Source organism: Balaenoptera acutorostrata, chromosome 17, assembly GCF_949987535.1.
Source record: "Balaenoptera acutorostrata chromosome 17, mBalAcu1.1, whole genome shotgun sequence".
NCBI classification, from domain to species: Eukaryota; Metazoa; Chordata; class Mammalia; order Artiodactyla; family Balaenopteridae; genus Balaenoptera; species Balaenoptera acutorostrata.
Genome location: NC_080080.1, coordinates 3,212,090 through 3,231,139, shown reverse-complemented (window position 1 = coordinate 3,231,139; position 19,050 = coordinate 3,212,090). Strand labels below are relative to the sequence as shown.

Sequence of the window (19,050 nt, the reverse complement as noted above, 5' to 3'; positions counted from 1 at the left end):
AGACCAGGGCTCGAACAAGTGTCCCCTGCATTGGCAGGCAGACTCTCAACCACTGCGCCACCAGGGAAGCCCTGCATCTCATTTTTAATGACTATACTTGATCCCATCAGGGTTATGCCACTGTGTGCTTAACCAAATGCCTATCATTGGACAGCTGAATTGTCCCATTTTTACTGTTATAGATAACACTGCAATGAACATCTTTGTGCATAATGATCTTTCCAAATTTCGGGTGATTTCCTTAGAGACATTCCCAGGGGCAGAATTCTTGGGTCAAAGGCAAAGGCCCTCGAAGGCCTCAGATACATATGCCAGAGAACAGTTCAGTAAGTCGGCACAGTTGCACCCCCTGCGGTGTGTGTCTGAGAGCCCTTCCACACAAGCCACATTCGTTAAGAAGTCACTGCTTCATCTCACCATCCTTATTAATCAGACTCCTTGAAAATCGCCCCAAGAGCTTCCAATCAGCAGGAGCTCCCGCAGGGTCACCACACTGAGCCGACACAATTCCAGGCTGAAGGGAGGTCTGTGGCATTTCACGGGGTTCACAGCCCCTGTGCTGGGGCTCAAACCTCCTTCAGACCCCGCGGGAAGATGGGCAAACCTGATGACACAAGTGCTCGAGATGCTGACGTGGCCCTTCCCTGACTCTACGTGGGGGCAACAGTGCCTTCTTTGCCCCAAACTGGCTTTTCCTGAATGCGCCCGCTATGTCAGCTGGAATTCCCTGAATGTTTGCTCTTGTCTTGAAATTAAGGCAAAATCTCTCAAGAGAGATTTTCACACACACACACACACACACACACACACACACACACACACACACACACACACAACTTATTGCTCAAAAGACAAAAGACCTCTTAAAAAAAAATAAAAAAAGTAAGGATCCCCCTAAAGGCTAAACATCTTGTCATATAAGAAACATAAACTAATTGGCGTGCATTCTAGGCAAACCAATCTAGCCCTGAAACATATCTGGAATCTGTCTCTCGTTGTGGGATGCTGGCTCACTCCCAGTCTGTAAAATGACATGAAACAAACTTTCCGATGGTTCCTTTTTCCTTCCCTGATGAGAAAGGGTCAAGGTGGTTGGTTCGTGCTACGGCAACAATATCATTTGTCGCCCTCGTTAGGACACTTTTGAGAGTGAAAGGAAAGTTTGTTAATTACTACTCTGGCTCGAAAGATGTAAACCAGGACCTTCTCTGCAAACCAGGACACATGAAAACACTCATCTGGCTAATCACAGGGCGAAATGCATGAATGGATGGCTGGTTAGACATTGATCTACTGCAGGCTTGGTGCCAGGCACGGGGGAGGTGCCTTTTCACGCTGGCTCGCTGGAGACGCACACCAGCCGCCAAATGGGGGCTGTTCTTTCACGGCTGGGGAGGTGGGTGGGCAGAGAGCCAAAGCAACTGGCCCAGTGCCACACACACACGCAACCCCTGCCCCTCCGCCGGGAAGTAATGAAACTGGGCACCCAAATGAGCAGCAGGACAAAAAGTGCTCCCCGCCAGGGCTGGGGCCCCTGAGGACCCTGTGCTGTGAGGCATGCAGACCCCGGAGCGGGTTGCTGGCTCTGAGGCCGAGAGCTCTGTAAACACCTCTGCCTGGGCGGAGTTCAGTTCCCGGGAGCTGGGGCGGAAGGCTCACAGTGGAGGCTGATCTGTGACGTGAAAGCTCCACACAACCTTCACTGAGGGAGAAGCCCCCCCACTCGCCCTCCCCACGCCAGCTCTCAGCGGGACAGACCCCAGGCTCCTGCCTCCTGGCCCCCCAGGGCCCACCTACAAACCAAGCCACTCCAGGTTTCCAGCCTGCCCTTAACCCAGACCCAGGAAAGTGCTGGGTTCTGATGAGAAACACAAAAGGAGACAGACAATAGGGGTGTTAGTGACCCAGGAGAGAATGAGCAGGGCCGCCTGGAGAGGAATCTGGCCATGTGGGCAACACATGCGTGCCCTGGGGGACCTGATTCCCCCGTTATTTCTTAGCCTAATCGCTGACGGGTGGAACGAAGAGTTACATGGTTTGTGAATCAAGAGGAAAATTCTGTAAGCCCGAGGGAGGGCATGAGCCATGGGGATAACGGTAAGATTTCTACACCAAAGCTGGACCCTGAACCCCTTTGCACCTCCTCGCCACCCCGACCATCAGGAGTCTGGGCCCAGGGCCCCCCCTCCCTGACCACAGCTGCAAGTCCCGCCCGTCCTCACCAACGTGGGCGCTAACGCAGCCGGCCTCGGGAGCATGATTCCTAGCTGGATCTTCTGCCTGGAGTTTACTTGGCACCCCCGCCTTCACATGGGCTGTTCCTTCTGCCCGGAGTGCCTTTCCCTCTCTGCGCGGCTGAGGAACTCCTTCCTGCTTGTCCTTCAAGGCCCAGCTCCAGGCGGAAGGTCTGGAGGGGCAGTGGCCGAAATCGGGGTGAGGCAGGGTGGTGCTGTGCGCCCGAGGTCTCACCTCATTTTCCTTTTACAGAACTGCTTCCTCTTCTTTTCCTCTATACTCAAGAGGTGTCGCTTCTGAGAAAGGAAAAGGTTACTTGTAATGATGACGATAAGGATGCCAAGTGGGACTTCCCTGGTGGTCCAGTGGTTAGGACGCCGCACTTCCACTGCAGGGGCCACGGGTTCCATCCCAGTCGGGGAACCAAGATCCCGCATGGCACGGGGCAGCCAAAAAAAAAAAGGATGCCAAGTCCCAGGTCAGATTCATCTCTATGGTGACACTCACCTTGCCCCACCAAGCGCCTCGGCCTCTTACTTCTCGGGGCCCCCTGTGCCTTTTCTTCAGGAGGCTGATCACGGCTCGTGACTGCGTACATTTCTGCTGTTACTTGAATGACATCTCTCACCCCCCACTGGCTCCATCAGAGCAGGGACAGTCTTTCCTTTTTTAAAAAAATCAGCTTCATCGTGATATAATTTCATACGATAAAAGACATCTATTTTAAGTGTAGTTTAATGAGTTTTGGCAAACGTATACACCCTTGTAACCAACCATCACAAGCAAGATACACAACGTTTCCACCGTGCTCCCTGCGGCCAGCCCTGTCCCCACCCTGGCAGGCAACCAAGGATCTGTTTTCTGTCACTATGAATTCGTTCTGCCTGATCCGGAATTTCACATAGGTGGAGTCATGCGGCGTGCCCTCTTCTGTGTCTGGCTTGCTTGCTGTAGCGTAGCGCTTTTGAGCCCCAGCCGGGTTGCCGGGCGGCTCAGTGGCTCTTTGTTTGCGGCTCAGTCCCTTGTACGGAGAAGCCACCATTTGTTAGGCTCCATCTGTCTGTGGGCATTTGGGTCGGTTCCATCTTTAGTCATTACGAATAAAGCTGATATGGACATTCAGGAACAATCATCTGTGTGGACATATGCATTTGTTTCTTTGGATAAATATTGGGACTGGAACTGTTGGGTCACGTGTAATAATATGGCTAACTTTTTAAGAGCTGCCAACCTGTTTTCCAAAGCGTCTGTACCGTATTCCTTCGTCAGCAGCATCGTGGGAGAGCGGCGGTTGCTAAACTCTCTCCAACACGGGGAACCACTGGACCGTGCCCCTTCTTGCAGAGTGCACATCCGCAGCCCCTGGCCCAGTGCTGCCCACCAAGGGACTCAATCCACCACTACAGAATGCATGAGTGAATGCACTTTGCTTTCGTTATTTGGTTAGCATTTTCAAACCAATGTTTATTCCACTGCTCTGGGGGGTTTATTTATTTATTTTTGGCTGCGTTGGGTCTTCGTTGCTGCACGCGGGCTTTCTCTACTTGCAGCGAGCCAGGGCTACTCTTCGTTGCGGTGCACGGGCTTCTCATTGCGGTGGCTTCTCTAGTTGCGGAGCAAGGCTCTAGGCGCGCAGGCTTCAGTAGTTGTGGCGCATGGGCTTAGTTGCTCCACAGCATGTGGGATCTTCCCAGACCAGGGCTTGAACCCGTGTCCCCTGCATTGGCAGGCGGGTTCTTAACCACTGTGCCACCAGGGAAGTCCCTCTGGGTGTTTTTTAATCTTTTGTTATTTTTAATAATTACACAAATAATACATGCTCAGGGTATAGAAATTAGAACAGTAGTGAAAAAATAATTTTAAAATTACCCCTTAATCTCTCCATGCCAAGACCCACGTTCCAGGCTCGATACTGGGCACTGGGAAAACAAAGATGAAGAAAGCACACTGACTGTCCGCAGGAGCTCCCCAGGCTCCAGCTGCCTGGACAGGGGCCACGCATGGGGTCAGCCAGGAGAGGGGGGCATGCAGGGGAGGCGGTGAGGAAAGCCTTCAAGGGGGTGGAGAGGCATGAAGAAGGGACATGCGGGGGGCCTGGTGGACAGCGGTGGCCGGAAGTGGGCTCGTAGGTGGCTGGGACTTCCCAACCCCGAGGCTAAGGAGGATGCCGCCCCGCTGCCTCCTCAAATGCTGGGCGCCGCCCAGGATGCTGGTCCTGCTGCCCCGCTGCCTCCTCAAATGCTGGGCGCCTCCCTGCAGCCACAGGGCACCGGCCCAGGACGCAGAGTCATGGAGGAGCCCGGCCCCTGGGTGGGCCCCTGGGTGTGTCCATGCTTGGGCACAATCTCCCCAGGAGCTCGCAGCCACCTTTGCTGACTCCTCCTCCTCCGGGTCCCAAGCACCGAATAACCAGGTTGGCTGGCTCCTTGGACCTCCCTTCTCCAGCTACTCTCTTTCCTTGGTCGCCTGACCAGCCTCTGGGCTCTACACATCACCCATCCAGTACTGACACTCATATTTCTCTCCCCAGCCCTGCAGTCTCCCCTGTGCCCCAAGCTTAGGTGTCCATGGTATAGCTGCCTTTCTTTCCATCTGGCTGTCTCCCAGCCATCTGTGCCCTCAAAGGAACTCTTGACACCCCTGGTTCCCAAACCTGTTCTTTCTCCATTCTTTCCATCCCAGAAATGGGCACCACCGTTTGCTCTAATCCACAACCAAGGAATCATTCTTGATTCCTTTTTCCCTCCTCACCCACATCCAATCTATCACTAAATCCTATTGATTTCACCATCCAAACACTTCCCAAATCCCTCCAGGTTTCTGTATGTCCAATGCTACCACGCCATTCAGAGACACCAGCAATTCTTGTCTGAACTGCCTCTTAACTGCTTCCATGATTACTACACCCCCAAGTTAAAATCATGCATCAGCCAATGACTTGTTTTTGTAGAAACAGAAAAATTCATCCTACAATTCCTATGGAATCTCAAGGGACTCTGAATAGCCAAAATAATTTTTAAAAAGAAGAACAAAGTTGGAAGTCTCACATTTCTTCATTTCAAAACTTAATATAAAGCTGTCATAATCAAAACAGTGTTGGTACTGGCATAAAGACAGACACACTAACAAATAGAATAGAATAGAGAGCCCAGGAATAAACCCTTGCATACAAGGTCAAATGATTTTCAGCAGGAGTACCAAGACCACTCAATGGTGAAAGGACAGTCTTTTCAGCAAATGATGTTGGGAAAACTGAACATCCACCTGCAAAAAGAATGAGGTTGAATTCACCTTATATTATATACAAAAATTAACTCAAAATGGACCTAAGACCACAACTTAAGAGTTAAAACTATAAAACTCTTAGAAGAAACAGGAAAAAGCTTCATAGCATTGTACTTGGCAATGATTTCTTGGCTATGACACCAAAAGCAGAAGTGACAAAGGTGAAAAATAAATATGTCGGACTACATCAAACTTAAAAATCTGTGTGCATCAAGGAACACAATCAAGAGTGCAAAAGCAGGCATGGAATGGGAGAGAATATTTGCAAATCATGTATCTGATAAGGGGTTAATATCTAGAATAAAGAACTACAACTCAAATACAAAAAACAAACAACTGATTAAAATATGGGCAAAGGACTTAAATAGACTTTTCTCCAAAGAAAATGTACAAATGAGGGGATATATGTATACATATAGCTGATTCACTTTGCTGTACAGTGGAAACTAACATAACATTGTAAAGCAACTGTACTCCAATAAAATTAAAAAAAGAAAATATACAAATGGCCAATAAGCCTGTGAAAAGATGCTCAACCTCACTAATTATGGAAATGCAAATCCAAACCACAATGAGATACTACTTTACACCGACTAGGAGAGCTATTATCAAAACCAAACAAACAAAAATGTTGGCTAGGGTGTGGAGAAACTGGAACCCTTATCCACGGCTGGTGGGAACATGAATATTGTTCAGCCACTGCGGAAAAAACTACGGATGTTCCTCAAAAAATTAAACACAGAATTACCATATGATCCAGCAACTTCACTTCTGGGTCTGTGTGTGTGTGTGTGTGTGTATATATATATATATATATATATATATATATATATATATATATCCAACAGTTAAAAGCAGAGACTGGAACAGATATTTGTACACCCATGTTCACAGCAGCATTAGTCACCATAGTCAAAAGGCGGAAGCAACCCAAGCACCCATGGATGGATGGATAAACCAAATGTGGTCCATCCATACAATGGAATATTATTCAGCCTTAAAAAGGAAGGATGGACTTCCCTGGTGGCGCAGTGGTTAAGACCCCGCCTGCCAATGCAGGGGACACGGGTTTGAGCCCTGGTCCAGGAAGATCCCACATGCCGTGGAGCAACTAAGCCCGTGCGCCACAACTACTGAGTGCAGCTCTAGAGCCCATGAGCCACGACTGCTGAGGCCACGTGCCATAGCTCCTGAAGCCCACACACCTAGAGCCCATGCTCCGCAACAAGAGAAGCCACTGCACTGCAACAAAGAGTAGCCCCTGCTCACCGCAACTAGAGAAAGCCCGTGCTCAGCAATGAAGACCCAATGCGACCAAAAATAAATTAATTAATTAAATAAATTAAAAAGAAATCCTTCTAAAAAAAAAAAGGAAGGAAGTTCTGACATGTGCTACAACATGATGAACCTTGAGGTCATTATGCTCAGTGAGCTAAGCCAGTCACAAGAGGACAAATGCTGTGTGATTCCACTTACATGAGTGACCTGGAGTAAAGTTCAGAGACAGAAGGTAGGAGGGTGGGGCCTGGGGCCTGGGGCTGGGGGAGGGACTGGGGGCTTAGTGTTTCATGGGGACAGAGTTTCACTTTGGGAAGATGAAAAAGTTCTGGAGGTGGATGGTGGTGATGGCCGCACAGCAGTGTGAATGTACTTAACACTACTGAACTGTACACTTAAAAATGGTTCAAAAGATAAATTTTGTTATATTTTGCCATAATAAAAAATTTATCCAAAAAAATCATATATCAGCTCTCATCTGTCACTTTTCCTCTCCACTGACTTCCCACTACTCCAACCAGGAGCCTGAGGCTCTGTACAGTGTGGCTCCCGGCAACCTTCCCCCTCGGCCCAGACTGCTCCCCCCACCAGATGCCAGCCCTCCCCCTCCACTCCCCACATGAAAGTCTCTGCAAGCTGCCTGCCTGCTGGCAGCCATCACCACGGTGGGCTCTGGTTTGCCCACATTTTCCCTGTATTCAGGCCATCATCTAAAATGACAACCTGGTATAATTATATTTTTACAATTTGTATAACTATATTCTATTGAGCTAAATGATCATTATTATTATTATAAAATATTTATTAAGCACTTCTAGCCATGCAAACCTAATAAGAGGTAGCCTCAGCTCTTAAAAATCTCCCTTCCGAATTCCATCCCAAATTCATTTCAACTTTGGTTATTCCTCCTTCTTGGAGAAGGAACAGGGAACTTCTATGCTTTTTGCCTGGGGCTTTATATGCATATAAACTTTACACCATATAAGCTTCTCAGTGAGGCTGGGGAGCAGATGTGATGAGCCTCCTCTTACAGACGAGAAACAAGAGAGTCAGACCGCGGGAGCTAGTAATTTAGTAATTTAGGTCTTTGTGATGGCAAAGCCTTTACCACTCCTCTCACGTAATGTGATAGCTTGGCTTATTAGGAAGGGCTGCTTTTTTTTGGCCTTATTTACATCTTACATGCCAAACAGTGTGCCAGCCCAGTGGGATAAACACACAAGTAAACAGATCTTTCTAAAACAACGTCCTAAGTCGGGGGTCACAAACTCAAATGTTCACAGGAGCCAAGCAGGCAGTGGAAATGGTGAAGCAGACAGGTGAGTGATAGAGAGTGGTGGGGACGGTGGCCAACCCAAGAGCATGTGACTCATCTAACTACGACAGGCAGCTTTGCCATGAGGCAATGTGGGGTCATGTTGTCTGCCCCTCCCACTCTTCCGGTTAGATTTATAAGTGAAATCTCCAGAATTTTAAATGTTGGCAACTTTGGCAGGTACTGGTCATTGTCTAACCTACAACCATTCCCTGCCTCAAACCTCACCTCCCACCCCCTCAATTTTTGTCAGTAGGGATCAGATACCCTTTGATCTCAGGAAGATAGCCCCAGGGGTTAAATCTTGATCGGTATAAAGCAATCCTAGCAGTCTCATTCCCTTCAGCCAGTAATTGGTCTCAGGTCCCAATTCTGACAAATGAGATTTAAGGGGAACACTGCTAAGGAGATCTCCCCTCCCTTAGTAAAAAGACAAAGGCTGGAGACCTAATGAGGAAAGAGCCTTTTGCCTATGGCCCTTTCCCCTTGTTTCTGTCTAATGCAGTGATGAAGTCTGCAACAGCAGTGGCCTTTTTGGAACCATGAGGCAATAAGCATGAGGCCTAAAACCAACATGCCAAGAATGACAGAGCAGAAAGATGGAAAGACCCAAGGTCTTTGATGACATCCTTGCTGCATCAGCGCCAGATGCGGCCATGGCCACTATACATAAGCTCAATAGAGCAAGCACTGGGTAGTGCCAGAGGGTGGCCGGAGAAAGAGAACAAACGACGTGTACAAGTGAGGCATCCTGCCACTTGTTTATTAGAGGCCTCCCGTGTAGGAGCCCTTTGGTGAGCGTGGACACGGGCTACACCTACCCTCACATCCCTCCTCATTCTGAGAAGTTCATCCACAAACCCCTTCCCCAGACCTTTTTGTCTGTAAGTCTCCAACCTTGTTCTTTCCAAGTTCCCAGACCATCTGTTAGCTGCCGCCCCTGCATTGCTGTAGACCCTGGACCTCTGGCTTTCTCTCCACCCAGGCAGGTGGCCTTCTGGGGGAGCCCCTTCACCTCTACCGTTCGGGCACACTGGCGGAAGCTGGTTTGCACGGCATTCCAGGTCTGCGTGGTACCAGCGTATTTACAAAGCGATCTGTTAACTGGGTCTGCGTTTTCCTTCTTCCCTCTTCTGCCCACAGAGAGTCCACTGAGGCCACTGTTGTGGGGTGTGGGGGGATGGAGCAGGTGCCCTGGGAGTCTCAGCCACCTGGTCATGTGACTTACTTGCGCTTCTGGGACCTGCTCAAGGCTGATAGCGTTGTCCACGTCGACCTCCCCTCGATGGTGGAGTGTGGCATGTGGCTCAGCGGAGCACGTCACACCCAGCTCAGCTCACACACTCACGTGGGGTCTGGCATTTGGTCTCTACCAGTGTCCAGCAGAAAATCTGGAGCTGTGGTTCAAATGGAGAATAGTTATTTGCAGAAGATATCTCTTTGCTCCAAGCCCCTGAGAGTCTGTGCTATGACTCTGTTATTGGGATCTGCCAGAACTTCTTCCCACAGACACCCTGGCCTAGATCTGCAGAGTTATCTCGTGAATGGGTCAGAGCAGCACACTCAGATGATGTTCAAGTAGTCTTTAAAAGTCAGAGAGCCACCAGCGCAGGTCACTCCAAACCTCACTCCACCGGCTTAGCTAAGCAAACTGATCAAGCCCCTCCTAGCTGTTGGAGCGAACACACACTGAATCCAGAATCTCTGGTAAATCGGCTATATTGATAAATTCAGCCCAAACCTACATTAAGCTCTGTCCACCTGGACTGGTGCCGTTAGAATCCATTCACCTCACACTCCCCAAGTGTCTGACGATAAATGCATGAATATGCTGCAATTCTTTCACTGTGTGAATATCTCCTAAATCGAGCTTTGCTGTTGCTTCCCTGGGGCATGCTGGGATCTGACTCTGGTTATCGATTGGAGTTAATGAGGGGGTGAGTCTTGAGAAGACTCAGCATCCCTGTTGCCAGGTAAGCACAGATGAGCTCATTAATAGGACTTCAAGCAGGAGAAGACTGATCTCAGGCAGGCGGGGGTGTGGGGGGGTCTATTTCCACTGACAAAGAGGCTCAGAGGGATGGGGGGTTAAAAGTTTGCTTGTATCCTCCCAACCGTCCCTTTTCTAATTCTCAGGACCCCTCTCTTCCCAATAAACAGCCTAACTTCATAGAAGAGCCCAAGTGAAGCTGTGACTTCAACTTCTGTCATAATTATGCCTCAGGTAAGATTAAAGGCAGGTGTGACCTTTAGCCCCATTAGCCCTGAGGCTACAAAAGATAAGGAATGGCTTAGGGCTTGATCTGAGAATTTACAGTCTGAGCTTTCAATTTTCTTTCTGAAATCTCTCCCAGCCTCACGAGAAGCCCATCCCACAAGGCTCCACCGACTTGGGGCAGCCTTGTCTTCAGCGAGCCGTCCATCCAGGCAACGGCAGGTGACAACTTAAGTGACTGTTTGGCCAGGGCATGCTGCCAGGGAGGTCATCCCTGCACCAGCACAATCAGATCAGATAACTAGCCCCAGATTCCCATTTTCGTGGGTCTGTTTCCTGGGACAAAGTACATATGTTTCAACATTCAACCAGGAAAGCAGAAACTTCTTTAGATAGTTCAAACAGAGAGGGATTTAATGCCGAGAATTGACTTCAAGGGTGTGGAAAAGCTGCAGGAGCATGAGGGAGCAGGTGCTGAGGTGCTGCTTGGAGATCAGGACGCTGGTACTATTCCTGGCTGGGGGCCGGGCCCACACCCCCCACTAGACCACCCAAGGTGTCACTGCGGAGCAGACGCCCCCCACCCAGTGCGGATGACTCACTGTAGCCGCCCCCATCCCCACCTCCCCCCACCCTGAGTCCCCACGTGCTGCCAATGCCTTCACACAACCGTAAAACGATGTCTCCTCCTCCATCCGCAACTGCACTCTCTCACCTGGGTCTCCCACTGGCAGAATCTAACCAGAAGCCAGCTGGCGGAAGATTCTGGGAAGTGTAGATACCCGCCTCCCAGCACCCCGGGTACAGATACAGCAGGGAACAAGGAAGGCAGCAGAAGCAATGGGCACACCTGAGACGTCGTGAGGGTAAGTGGGCTGACGGATAAGAGCACCAACCACAGGATGATCTGCTAACTCACTGTGCTTTTTCTAGTGCAGGGAAGCTCTGACGATCATAGATTCCTTCATTCTCCCACTGTCTTAGGTTTGAAGCTTCTTTTTACTGAATGCTGCGCATTTCCCCCCTTTTCTGCAGATTTGTCTTTGCCGCACTCCTTACTTCTCAAAATGATTAATGACAAGATGCCCTGGCAGTTCCGCAACCTGAGCTTCTCACTCTCCTTGTCTCCTTGAATTTTTCTGGCTCTTTTCTGAGCCTTCCTCTTCTGTCCTCTTTCCTAAACTTAACCCATCCTGCTCTCAAACACGCCAGAAGAGAATGACAAACCTGATCAAAAAGCAGTAACCTGCTAGACAAGCAAAACATCTAAAGACTGAAAAATGTCAGCTTGCTTCTCGTGTGGACCCAAGGACCCTCTTGCACAGCTAGCTTATGGAGGAAAGGCACTCCTTTGTTTTGGAGCTGAATCCTGGAGGCTGAAGCAGCACCTTCTATCTCTGCTCTGCACAGGGCATGGGGCCATTCAGTCATCCCTTGGCACGCGGGATGAGCTTTTAAGTTGGATCCAATCCCTTGCTTCAAGACTCTTATGGCTTTCCATCGCTCTCGGAACGAAAGCCAAGCTTCTCACCTGCCTGCCCGAGCGGGTGGCGCCTACCTTGTTCATCACATCTCCGGTGCTCTCTGCCTCACTCACTAAGCTCCAGCCACACTGGCCTTTTTATTCCTCAGATTTGCCAAGGCGTCTTCCTTCTCAGGTGTTTTCCCACAGGCTATTCTGTTCAGAGTGCACATCTTGTCCCAGCCCTTCTGCATGTCCTCCAGATCTGACCTTAAATCTCACTTCTCAGAGAGGCTGTCTCATCACTCGCACACTGGTCTGTTTCCTCATAGCACTTACCACGGGAGGTGTTATTTTTCTTGTCTTGCTTGTACTTGAAACTACGCTCCGTGAGAACAAGGACCATAGCTGTCTTGCTCGCTGCCTGTACCTTTCCTTTGTGCCCAGAAGTGCCTGACATGTACTGGGTGCTACTGGACCAAGACCTGAGGTCACAATGGTGAAGATGACACTGTCCTTGCGTTCTCGGCCTTCACCTTCTAGTGACAAAGCACACAGCAGGTGCTAAGATGACTGGGTCATCACGGCTGAAGGTAGATGGGAAAACTTTTCTGGCACCACAAACGTCAGCAATCTGGGTCATCTGGGCTCTCTGGCCTTCACTCCTCTCCTCAGGAAGCCTGAAGAGCAGTGATTTTTCAGAACCCACTAAACTTGCAGAAACACGCTCTGCAAGTATGCATTTTATATTTTGCAATCATTACCTAAGTGATGGACAGAATGGAAATCAGAAAGGTTAAACAAGATCTATTTTTAATTTTCCAGACTCCTTTCATATGAACTTTGAAATCAAAGTTGATTGGAGTGACAGGACCTTGCAGCAGGAACCCTGAGACTTTACATAGTAGTTTAGGCTTTTGCAGGGTGCTGTACAGTTGACAAAGAGCTTTCTCGTTCTCAGCTCCTTTGATGCTCCCTGCTGACCTGTGAGGGAGGCAGTGCTGGATGGATGGGGGGACGACTTTAATCTTCATGTGCCAGGCATGTTCACACCTTTTAACAACCCCGAGACAGGTGCGACTCTCCTGTCTCATCTTTGCAAATGAGGAAACAGCGGTTCAGAGAGAGTACTTGCTTTGCCCGGGGTCATGCTGTTGTGAATGGTGGGACAATCTTATTCCACCTCCCAGCAGTATTCAATCCAGTTGATCAGTTTCTCCTTTCAGAAGAACTTTCTTCGATTGACTTTATGGACACACGATCTCTTGGTTTTCCTCTTACTCAGTGGCCACTTCTTCCCAGTTTCTTTTGCTGGATTTTCCTTCTCCTCTCCATCTCAGAATGCTGGAGTACCCCAGTTCGTGGTCCTTAGATCTTTCTACTTTATCCACACTCTTCTCCCAGATACTTTCATTCAGGTCCTTGGTTTTAATTACCACCTAGACAAGGGTGGCTTGTAATTCACTGCTCCAGCCTGAACTCCAGGCTGGAATAGCCAATTGGCTCCTCAACATTGCCATGAGTGTTCACAGGCAATTAAGACTTAACTTGCTCCAAACTACGCCTCTGCTAAATTTGCTCCTCCCACAGGGTTCCCCATCTCAGTAAACAGCACTACCATCCTTTCACTCATACTCCACATCACATTAGCAAGACCCTGATGAAATAAAATTTCTGTTTTAGGGCAGGACAAGGAAAAAAATTAATCATAAAATTCTCTGTTTGTTTGGGCCTCCTCCCTCCCTCCCTAATGTGCAGTATGCACCTGCACTACACGTCAGAGCTCCTCAAAGATGGGAGTGCCTGCTCAACCGTAAAGATCAATTTTTTTATTTTTCTTTCTTCTGACGCTAGCAATGTAACTTCTTAAAAGAACATTGTTCTTTCCCAGCTCTGTAGGGGGTCCTGGTGACTTGCTGCCCGCTTTGTACGTGCTTACCTGGACTACGCATCCTTGGTGAACTTTATGTAAAACATCAGTATGTCATTTTGATGTATGATCCTTTGTCTCAAAAATGTACAGACTATACCTTCGACTTCTAACAGGAGGAAGAGCTCTCAGAGCTTTCTGAGAATCTGCTTCCCAGGTGATAATCCTCAGTTTGGCTCAAATAAAATCCCTTTTTTTCTTCTTAACTTGATAGTTAATTGAATTTTCGTCGACAACTGTTGGCTCTACAAATTAGATCCCCAATCCTACCCTACTTCTACCACCTCCACTGTAGTCTAACCCATCGTCTCCCTCCATCCCCGTTAGTTTCCTAACTGCACTCTCTGCCCGCCTCCGTTCTCGCCCCTCTCCAGTCTATTCACACACGGCAACCTGAGTATTCCTTGTAAAACTTAAGTGGGACCACCTTACTCTTCCCCAGGCCTCCCAACTCTCTGGGGAAGAATTCCATGACGTACAAGGCCCTATCTAGTCTGGCCCATGGCTATTTCTCATCATTCTTCTCCTAGCTCATTTCGCCTTAGCCACACTGGCATCCAATTCATCACCTGCAATCACCTTCTACTCTACAATCTCTTTGCTTCCACCCTTACAACCTCCCTATCCTCACGACTCCCCTCTGGTCTATTCACACTCAGCAGCCAGAGGGATCTTTCGAAAACTTAAGACACAACCCATCCTCCCTCTGATACTTCCCATTCCATTTTTCTTAGAATAAAATCCAACAGGACCTAGCCCCTGGCTACCTCTCAGACTTCACCTAGCACACCTGGTCCACATTGCGGTCATTTTGAGCTTCTTGAAAGGCCTTTGCCTATCGCTCCTTTCCCCGGCAAAGCGCTTTCTCATAAACAGGGCTGTTTTCTCTCTTCGCTGCCCAGCCTTCTCCTTTACTGCCCCGGTTTCTATCTTCTTACACTGCTTTGTTTTCCTTCATGGTACTTCTCAGCATCACACAGGTAGAACCCCCACCCACGGTCGCCCCCGACTCCCGCCCCGCCGAACCTGCTGGCCGCCCTTCCGCTCCGTCTGCGCAGCCTCGGGGGCGCGCGGCATCACGGGGCTTGTAGTCCGTCCCGCGGCCGCGCCTCCCGACACTACAACTCCCACGGGGCAGCGGGACGCCGCTCCCGCACCGACCGTGTAGGCCGGCCACCTCGCGACGGGTAGGGGCTGCCGCCGCGGGGGCGGGGCGCAGAGATGGCGGACGTGGTCGTGGGCAAGGAGAAGTGCGGGGAGCAGCGGCTGGTGTCGCTGCCCCTGTCCCGCATCCGGGTCATCATGAAGAGCTCCCCCGAGGTGTCCAGCATCAACCAGGAGGCGCTGGTGCTCACGGCCAAGGCCACGGTGAGGCGGGCAGCGCGGGGAGGAGTGAGGAGCGTGAGGCGGCGGTGGGGGCCACCCGGAACCATCGCGCCCCGCCGGGGCCCGCAGAGCTGCCCGGTCCCCTTCGCATGCGCGCGCGCGTCCTTTTGAGAGCCGCCTCACTCCCCTCCCACGCCGCGCGCGCCCCAGCTCCCCCGCGCGCCCTTCGCCCCGCCCATCCGGCGCCTCGCGCGCCCGTCTCCCCGCCCACTCCGCTCCCGCCCTCCCTCGCGCGCCCGTCTCCCCGCCCACTCCGCTCCCGCCCTCCCTCGCGCGCCCGTCTCCCCGCCCACTCCGCTCCCGCCCTCCCTCGCGCGCTGGTCGCCACGCCCACTCCGCTCCCGCCCTTTCTTGCACGGGTTTGGCCTGGGCGGTGGCGAGGAGACGCGCGGGCCTTCTTTGGTGTCTCTTCCTCCTCCTCCAGAGTCATCGTACTCCGGGCCCCAAAGCCTCTCTTTTTGTCGCTTCCGGCCTGTTTCGCGGCTTTGGGCCCCAGCTCCTCAAACGGTTCATTGAGAGGGCCGGCGGCTCCCTCAGGAGGTACGGCCCGGCACAGCCGCTCGCCCACCCTCTCCCAGTTTCCTGGGCCAGAATTGAAGTAATTTCGGGGACCTCAGTTTTAGCCCCCTCCTAGGTCCAGATAGATGATTTTGTCTCTTAATTTGGTCTAGGTAGGCCAGACCTTCCTGTTCTTACCCTGGGCCGGGTTTCTGCTGCAGAGTCTCACTTGCTTTAACTTCCCTTCGAGTCTGTTTCCCAGGCCGGCTAGTTCGGTAGACGGTGTCCGGTGCGGTGCGTTGGTCAGAGCTAAGGGAGGGGGGGAATCACATGGTCTTGGGATAGCTGTACAGTTTCGTTCTGTAGGTCTTAAGGAATTAAGAGTTTTGCAGGCACTTCTTTTAATCCCTTCTTGACTAACTTAGATGGAGTTAAAGTAAAACTGAGAGAGGGGCTCAGCTCAGGTGGGCTGGCCTTGGAAGGGTGTCCGGGCAGAATGGCAAAGTGACCATTTTTTACCTTCAAGCTAGTGACTTGTTACAGTTGTAGGCGGGCCACCTTACACACAGTGTAGTCAAATACAAGACTAAAAGTCTGTTCCTGGCATAGAATTTTTGGATGGTCTCTTGCCCCCCTTTCTAACTGTAGAGATTGGGCATTAAACAAACACGATTCCTTGTTGTATGGCTTTTAAATATTTTTCGTAAATTAGAAATCTAAAATAAACTTTCGGGAAATTCCTGCTGCCCTGCCAGTTTTAATTCAGCCTTGCTTTCTTTCCGACCTCGTATTTCTCCTTTCTCCAGTGATTTTCTGCAGTTCGATGAACCAAGATAATCTGAAATCATCTAAACTTAATGTAATTAGAAAGTAAGGTCTGTGGTAAATTTTCAAAGCACACCTTTCATCTTAACTTTTTCATTTTGTTTTAGGAACTCTTTGTTCAATATCTCGCCACCTATTCCTACAGACATGGCAGTGGAAAAGAAAAGAAAGCACTCACTTACAGTGATTTATCAGATACCGCAGAGGAATCGGAAACGTTTCAGTTTCTTGCAGGTACTTAGCCTTTGAAACATCCTGGTTAAAAAACAGCTTTTTCCCTGCTCTTTTTCTGCTTTCACTGAAGATGACATTTTGGCTGCTTTCTCCAGGTGTCAGAGTTTACCTGGCGTGGGGCGAGAGTTTTAGTTTTGTTGACTGGAGCATGTTTGTAATGCAGTTCACCTAGAGCAGGAGTTAAGTTGGCACCTGCACGGGGCTGTCTGGGCAGCCCACCCCCTCAGACTCATCCTTACTTGGCTGGGGAAGCAGAAACCCATAGTTGTTGCTGTGGAACAGGCTGTGTGCACCACAGCTAAAAAAGGGCTTCCGGTGATCCTTGGGGCCAGCCGCTGTGTCAGGTGGGTCGGGCAGGGCTGCTCCTCGTGGGTACCAGCACAGAGCGGAGTGTGGTTTGCAGCCACTGGAATAGATACGGGTGTTGAGCCTTCGTCCAGAGGCAGTGCTGGTTTCCTGCTCTTTTACTCAGAAGTGTAGTCTGAACTTTGACTTGTCTTGGAACCTGTGTTAGAGGTCAGAGCAGGAACTAGCACGTTTGAAATTTGCATCGCTGATGTTAGCTTTATGTTTTTAAGATATATTACCAAAGAAGATTTTAGCTAGTAAGTATCTGAAAACACTTAAAGAGAAGAGGGAAGAAGAGGAGGAGGAGGAGAATGACAACGACGATGAGAGTGATGACGACGAAGCGGAATCCTAAACCAAGAAGCGCTTTAGAGATGAGCCTGGAGAGGACCCTCATGGATCAGCACCTTTGCTCTGGAGCAGGCGTGAGTCTGTTCACTCTTCAGAGACTTCATGTACATGACGTTCTTTCCTGGCTGAGACCAAGCATACTGCACCTCTGCCTTAAATAGCCAAAAGGAAAGGAACCCAGACAGCAGCTTCTCTTGCCCAGGCCCACACTGCAGCTGGAGTGGAAGAGGACCACGAAAGGGCTGCGTACCGTGAGACACAGCCAGTCTGCAGGTGTAAGCTATAGAGGCAAAGACAACTTTGCTTAACTTTCTAGTTTACAGATAGATTTTGAAGAATGTCTAAGTATCAGTTGTGTAAATTCACATATGTATGTTTTGAAATTAGTTCTTGTGAACAGCTAGATCCTGTTTTAGCTAAATGCGTAGACTCTGCGTAGTATGTTACATTTGAATTTTCGTATTTGAAGAAAATTTCTGGTTTTGTATATGTCCAAATACTGCATTTTTTTTTAACTGTAAAGAAATAAATTTTTCTTTTTTAAAAGCTGTATATATTTTTATAGTGAAATGTTTTATGGAACTAGTTTTAGAACCCTCTATTATTCTAATGCCCTGCTTATTATCTGGAAACATTTGTGAAATTTAAAAATGAGTACTTTCTTCTTTTTATTTTTCCTTTTTATTGGCGGCGCAGTGAGGCATGTGGGATCTTAGCTCCCCAACCAGGGATCAAACCCGTGCTCCCTGCAGTGGAAGCACAGAGTCTTAACCACCGGACCGCCGGGGAGGTCCAAAAATGAGCACTTTATAACACTTTTATTCCTGGAGAAAAATTTCAAGTCAAATTATTAGATCAAATACAGTAAGAAATACTACCTCTGCGTAAGCACGTTTTTCTTAAAAAATTATAAAGCATTTTGTATATTGAAGATCTCTCTCATTTTACTGTTCCTTTCTTTACACCCATAGTAATTGTTTTTACTGTCCACAAGAGAAAACCATAAGCCCTATTTTTTTTCACGTAGGGTAAATTTTGGCTTTTGCCTTTTCTTTTTTTTTCCAATTGAGTTCGAATTTTCATCCAGTAAAATCACCCTTTAATGTCCATTCTGTTGGTTGTGTAAGCAATCAATATATAGAACAGTTCCATCACCCCAAATATTCCTCTGTATACGCTTGGAGTTAGTTCCTTCCCTTATCCCCAGGCAATCAATCACTGATGTTTTCTGTCCCTCTTGTTTTTAAAACTTATTTTAAAATATTTTAAAATCTACTTTTTGGTGTACAGTTCTGAGTTTTGACAGATGCAGTGTCATGTAACCACCACCACAATTAAGATACAACAGTTCTGTCACCTCCCCCAAATTCCCTCATGGTCAAACTCCTTCCTACCCTTTACCTTGGCAGCCACTGATCTAGCTATTCTCTGCCCCCAGAGGAGGAGTCAGCAGACTTTTTCTGGAAAGGGCCATGTGGAAAATATTTGAAGTTTTATGGGCTACATAATCTCCGTCACAACTAGTCAACTCTGCTGTTGTAGTTCAAAAGCAGCCACAGTCAACACATACAGGAATGAGCGTGGCTGTACTTCAAAAAAACTTTATTTCTGGACACTGAAATTTAAATTTTATATAATTTTCATGTGTCATGAAATCTTTTGCCCTTTTTTCAACCATTTCAGAATGT

At 49.0% G+C, this 19,050-nt stretch overlaps 2 protein-coding genes across 7 annotated transcripts in view; one reads left to right on the top strand and one right to left on the bottom strand.

The window, feature by feature from the left end:
• The window catches only part of TRAPPC9 (trafficking protein particle complex subunit 9), a 560,212-nt gene extending 545,328 nt beyond the window's left edge, over nt 1–14,884 (bottom strand). For 2 of the 6 annotated variants that reach the window (XM_057531917.1, XM_057531923.1), the window contains exons 1-2: nt 14,747–14,884; nt 9,342–9,510 (exon numbers count right to left, since the gene is read on the bottom strand). In XM_057531917.1, coding sequence (XP_057387900.1) covers nt 9,342–9,415 — 74 coding nt within the window. In that variant the 5' untranslated portion in view covers nt 9,416–9,510; nt 14,747–14,884. Of the gene's footprint in view, nt 1–2,222; nt 2,532–9,341; nt 9,511–13,729; nt 14,706–14,746 lie in introns of those variants that run through there. The other 4 variants (XM_057531919.1, XM_057531921.1, XM_057531920.1 and 1 more) reach the window with 4 other exon arrangements.
• Nucleotides 14,885–14,941: 57 nt separating this feature from the next.
• Nucleotides 14,942–17,914, top strand: CHRAC1 (chromatin accessibility complex subunit 1). The gene is made up of 3 exons (XM_007166909.3): nt 14,942–15,088; nt 16,537–16,663; nt 17,242–17,914. The coding sequence occupies exons 1-3, from the start codon at nt 14,942–14,944 to the stop codon at nt 17,364–17,366; spliced, it is 399 nt and encodes a 132-aa protein (XP_007166971.1). The 3' UTR covers nt 17,367–17,914.
• Nucleotides 17,915–19,050: the final 1,136 nt, after the last annotated feature.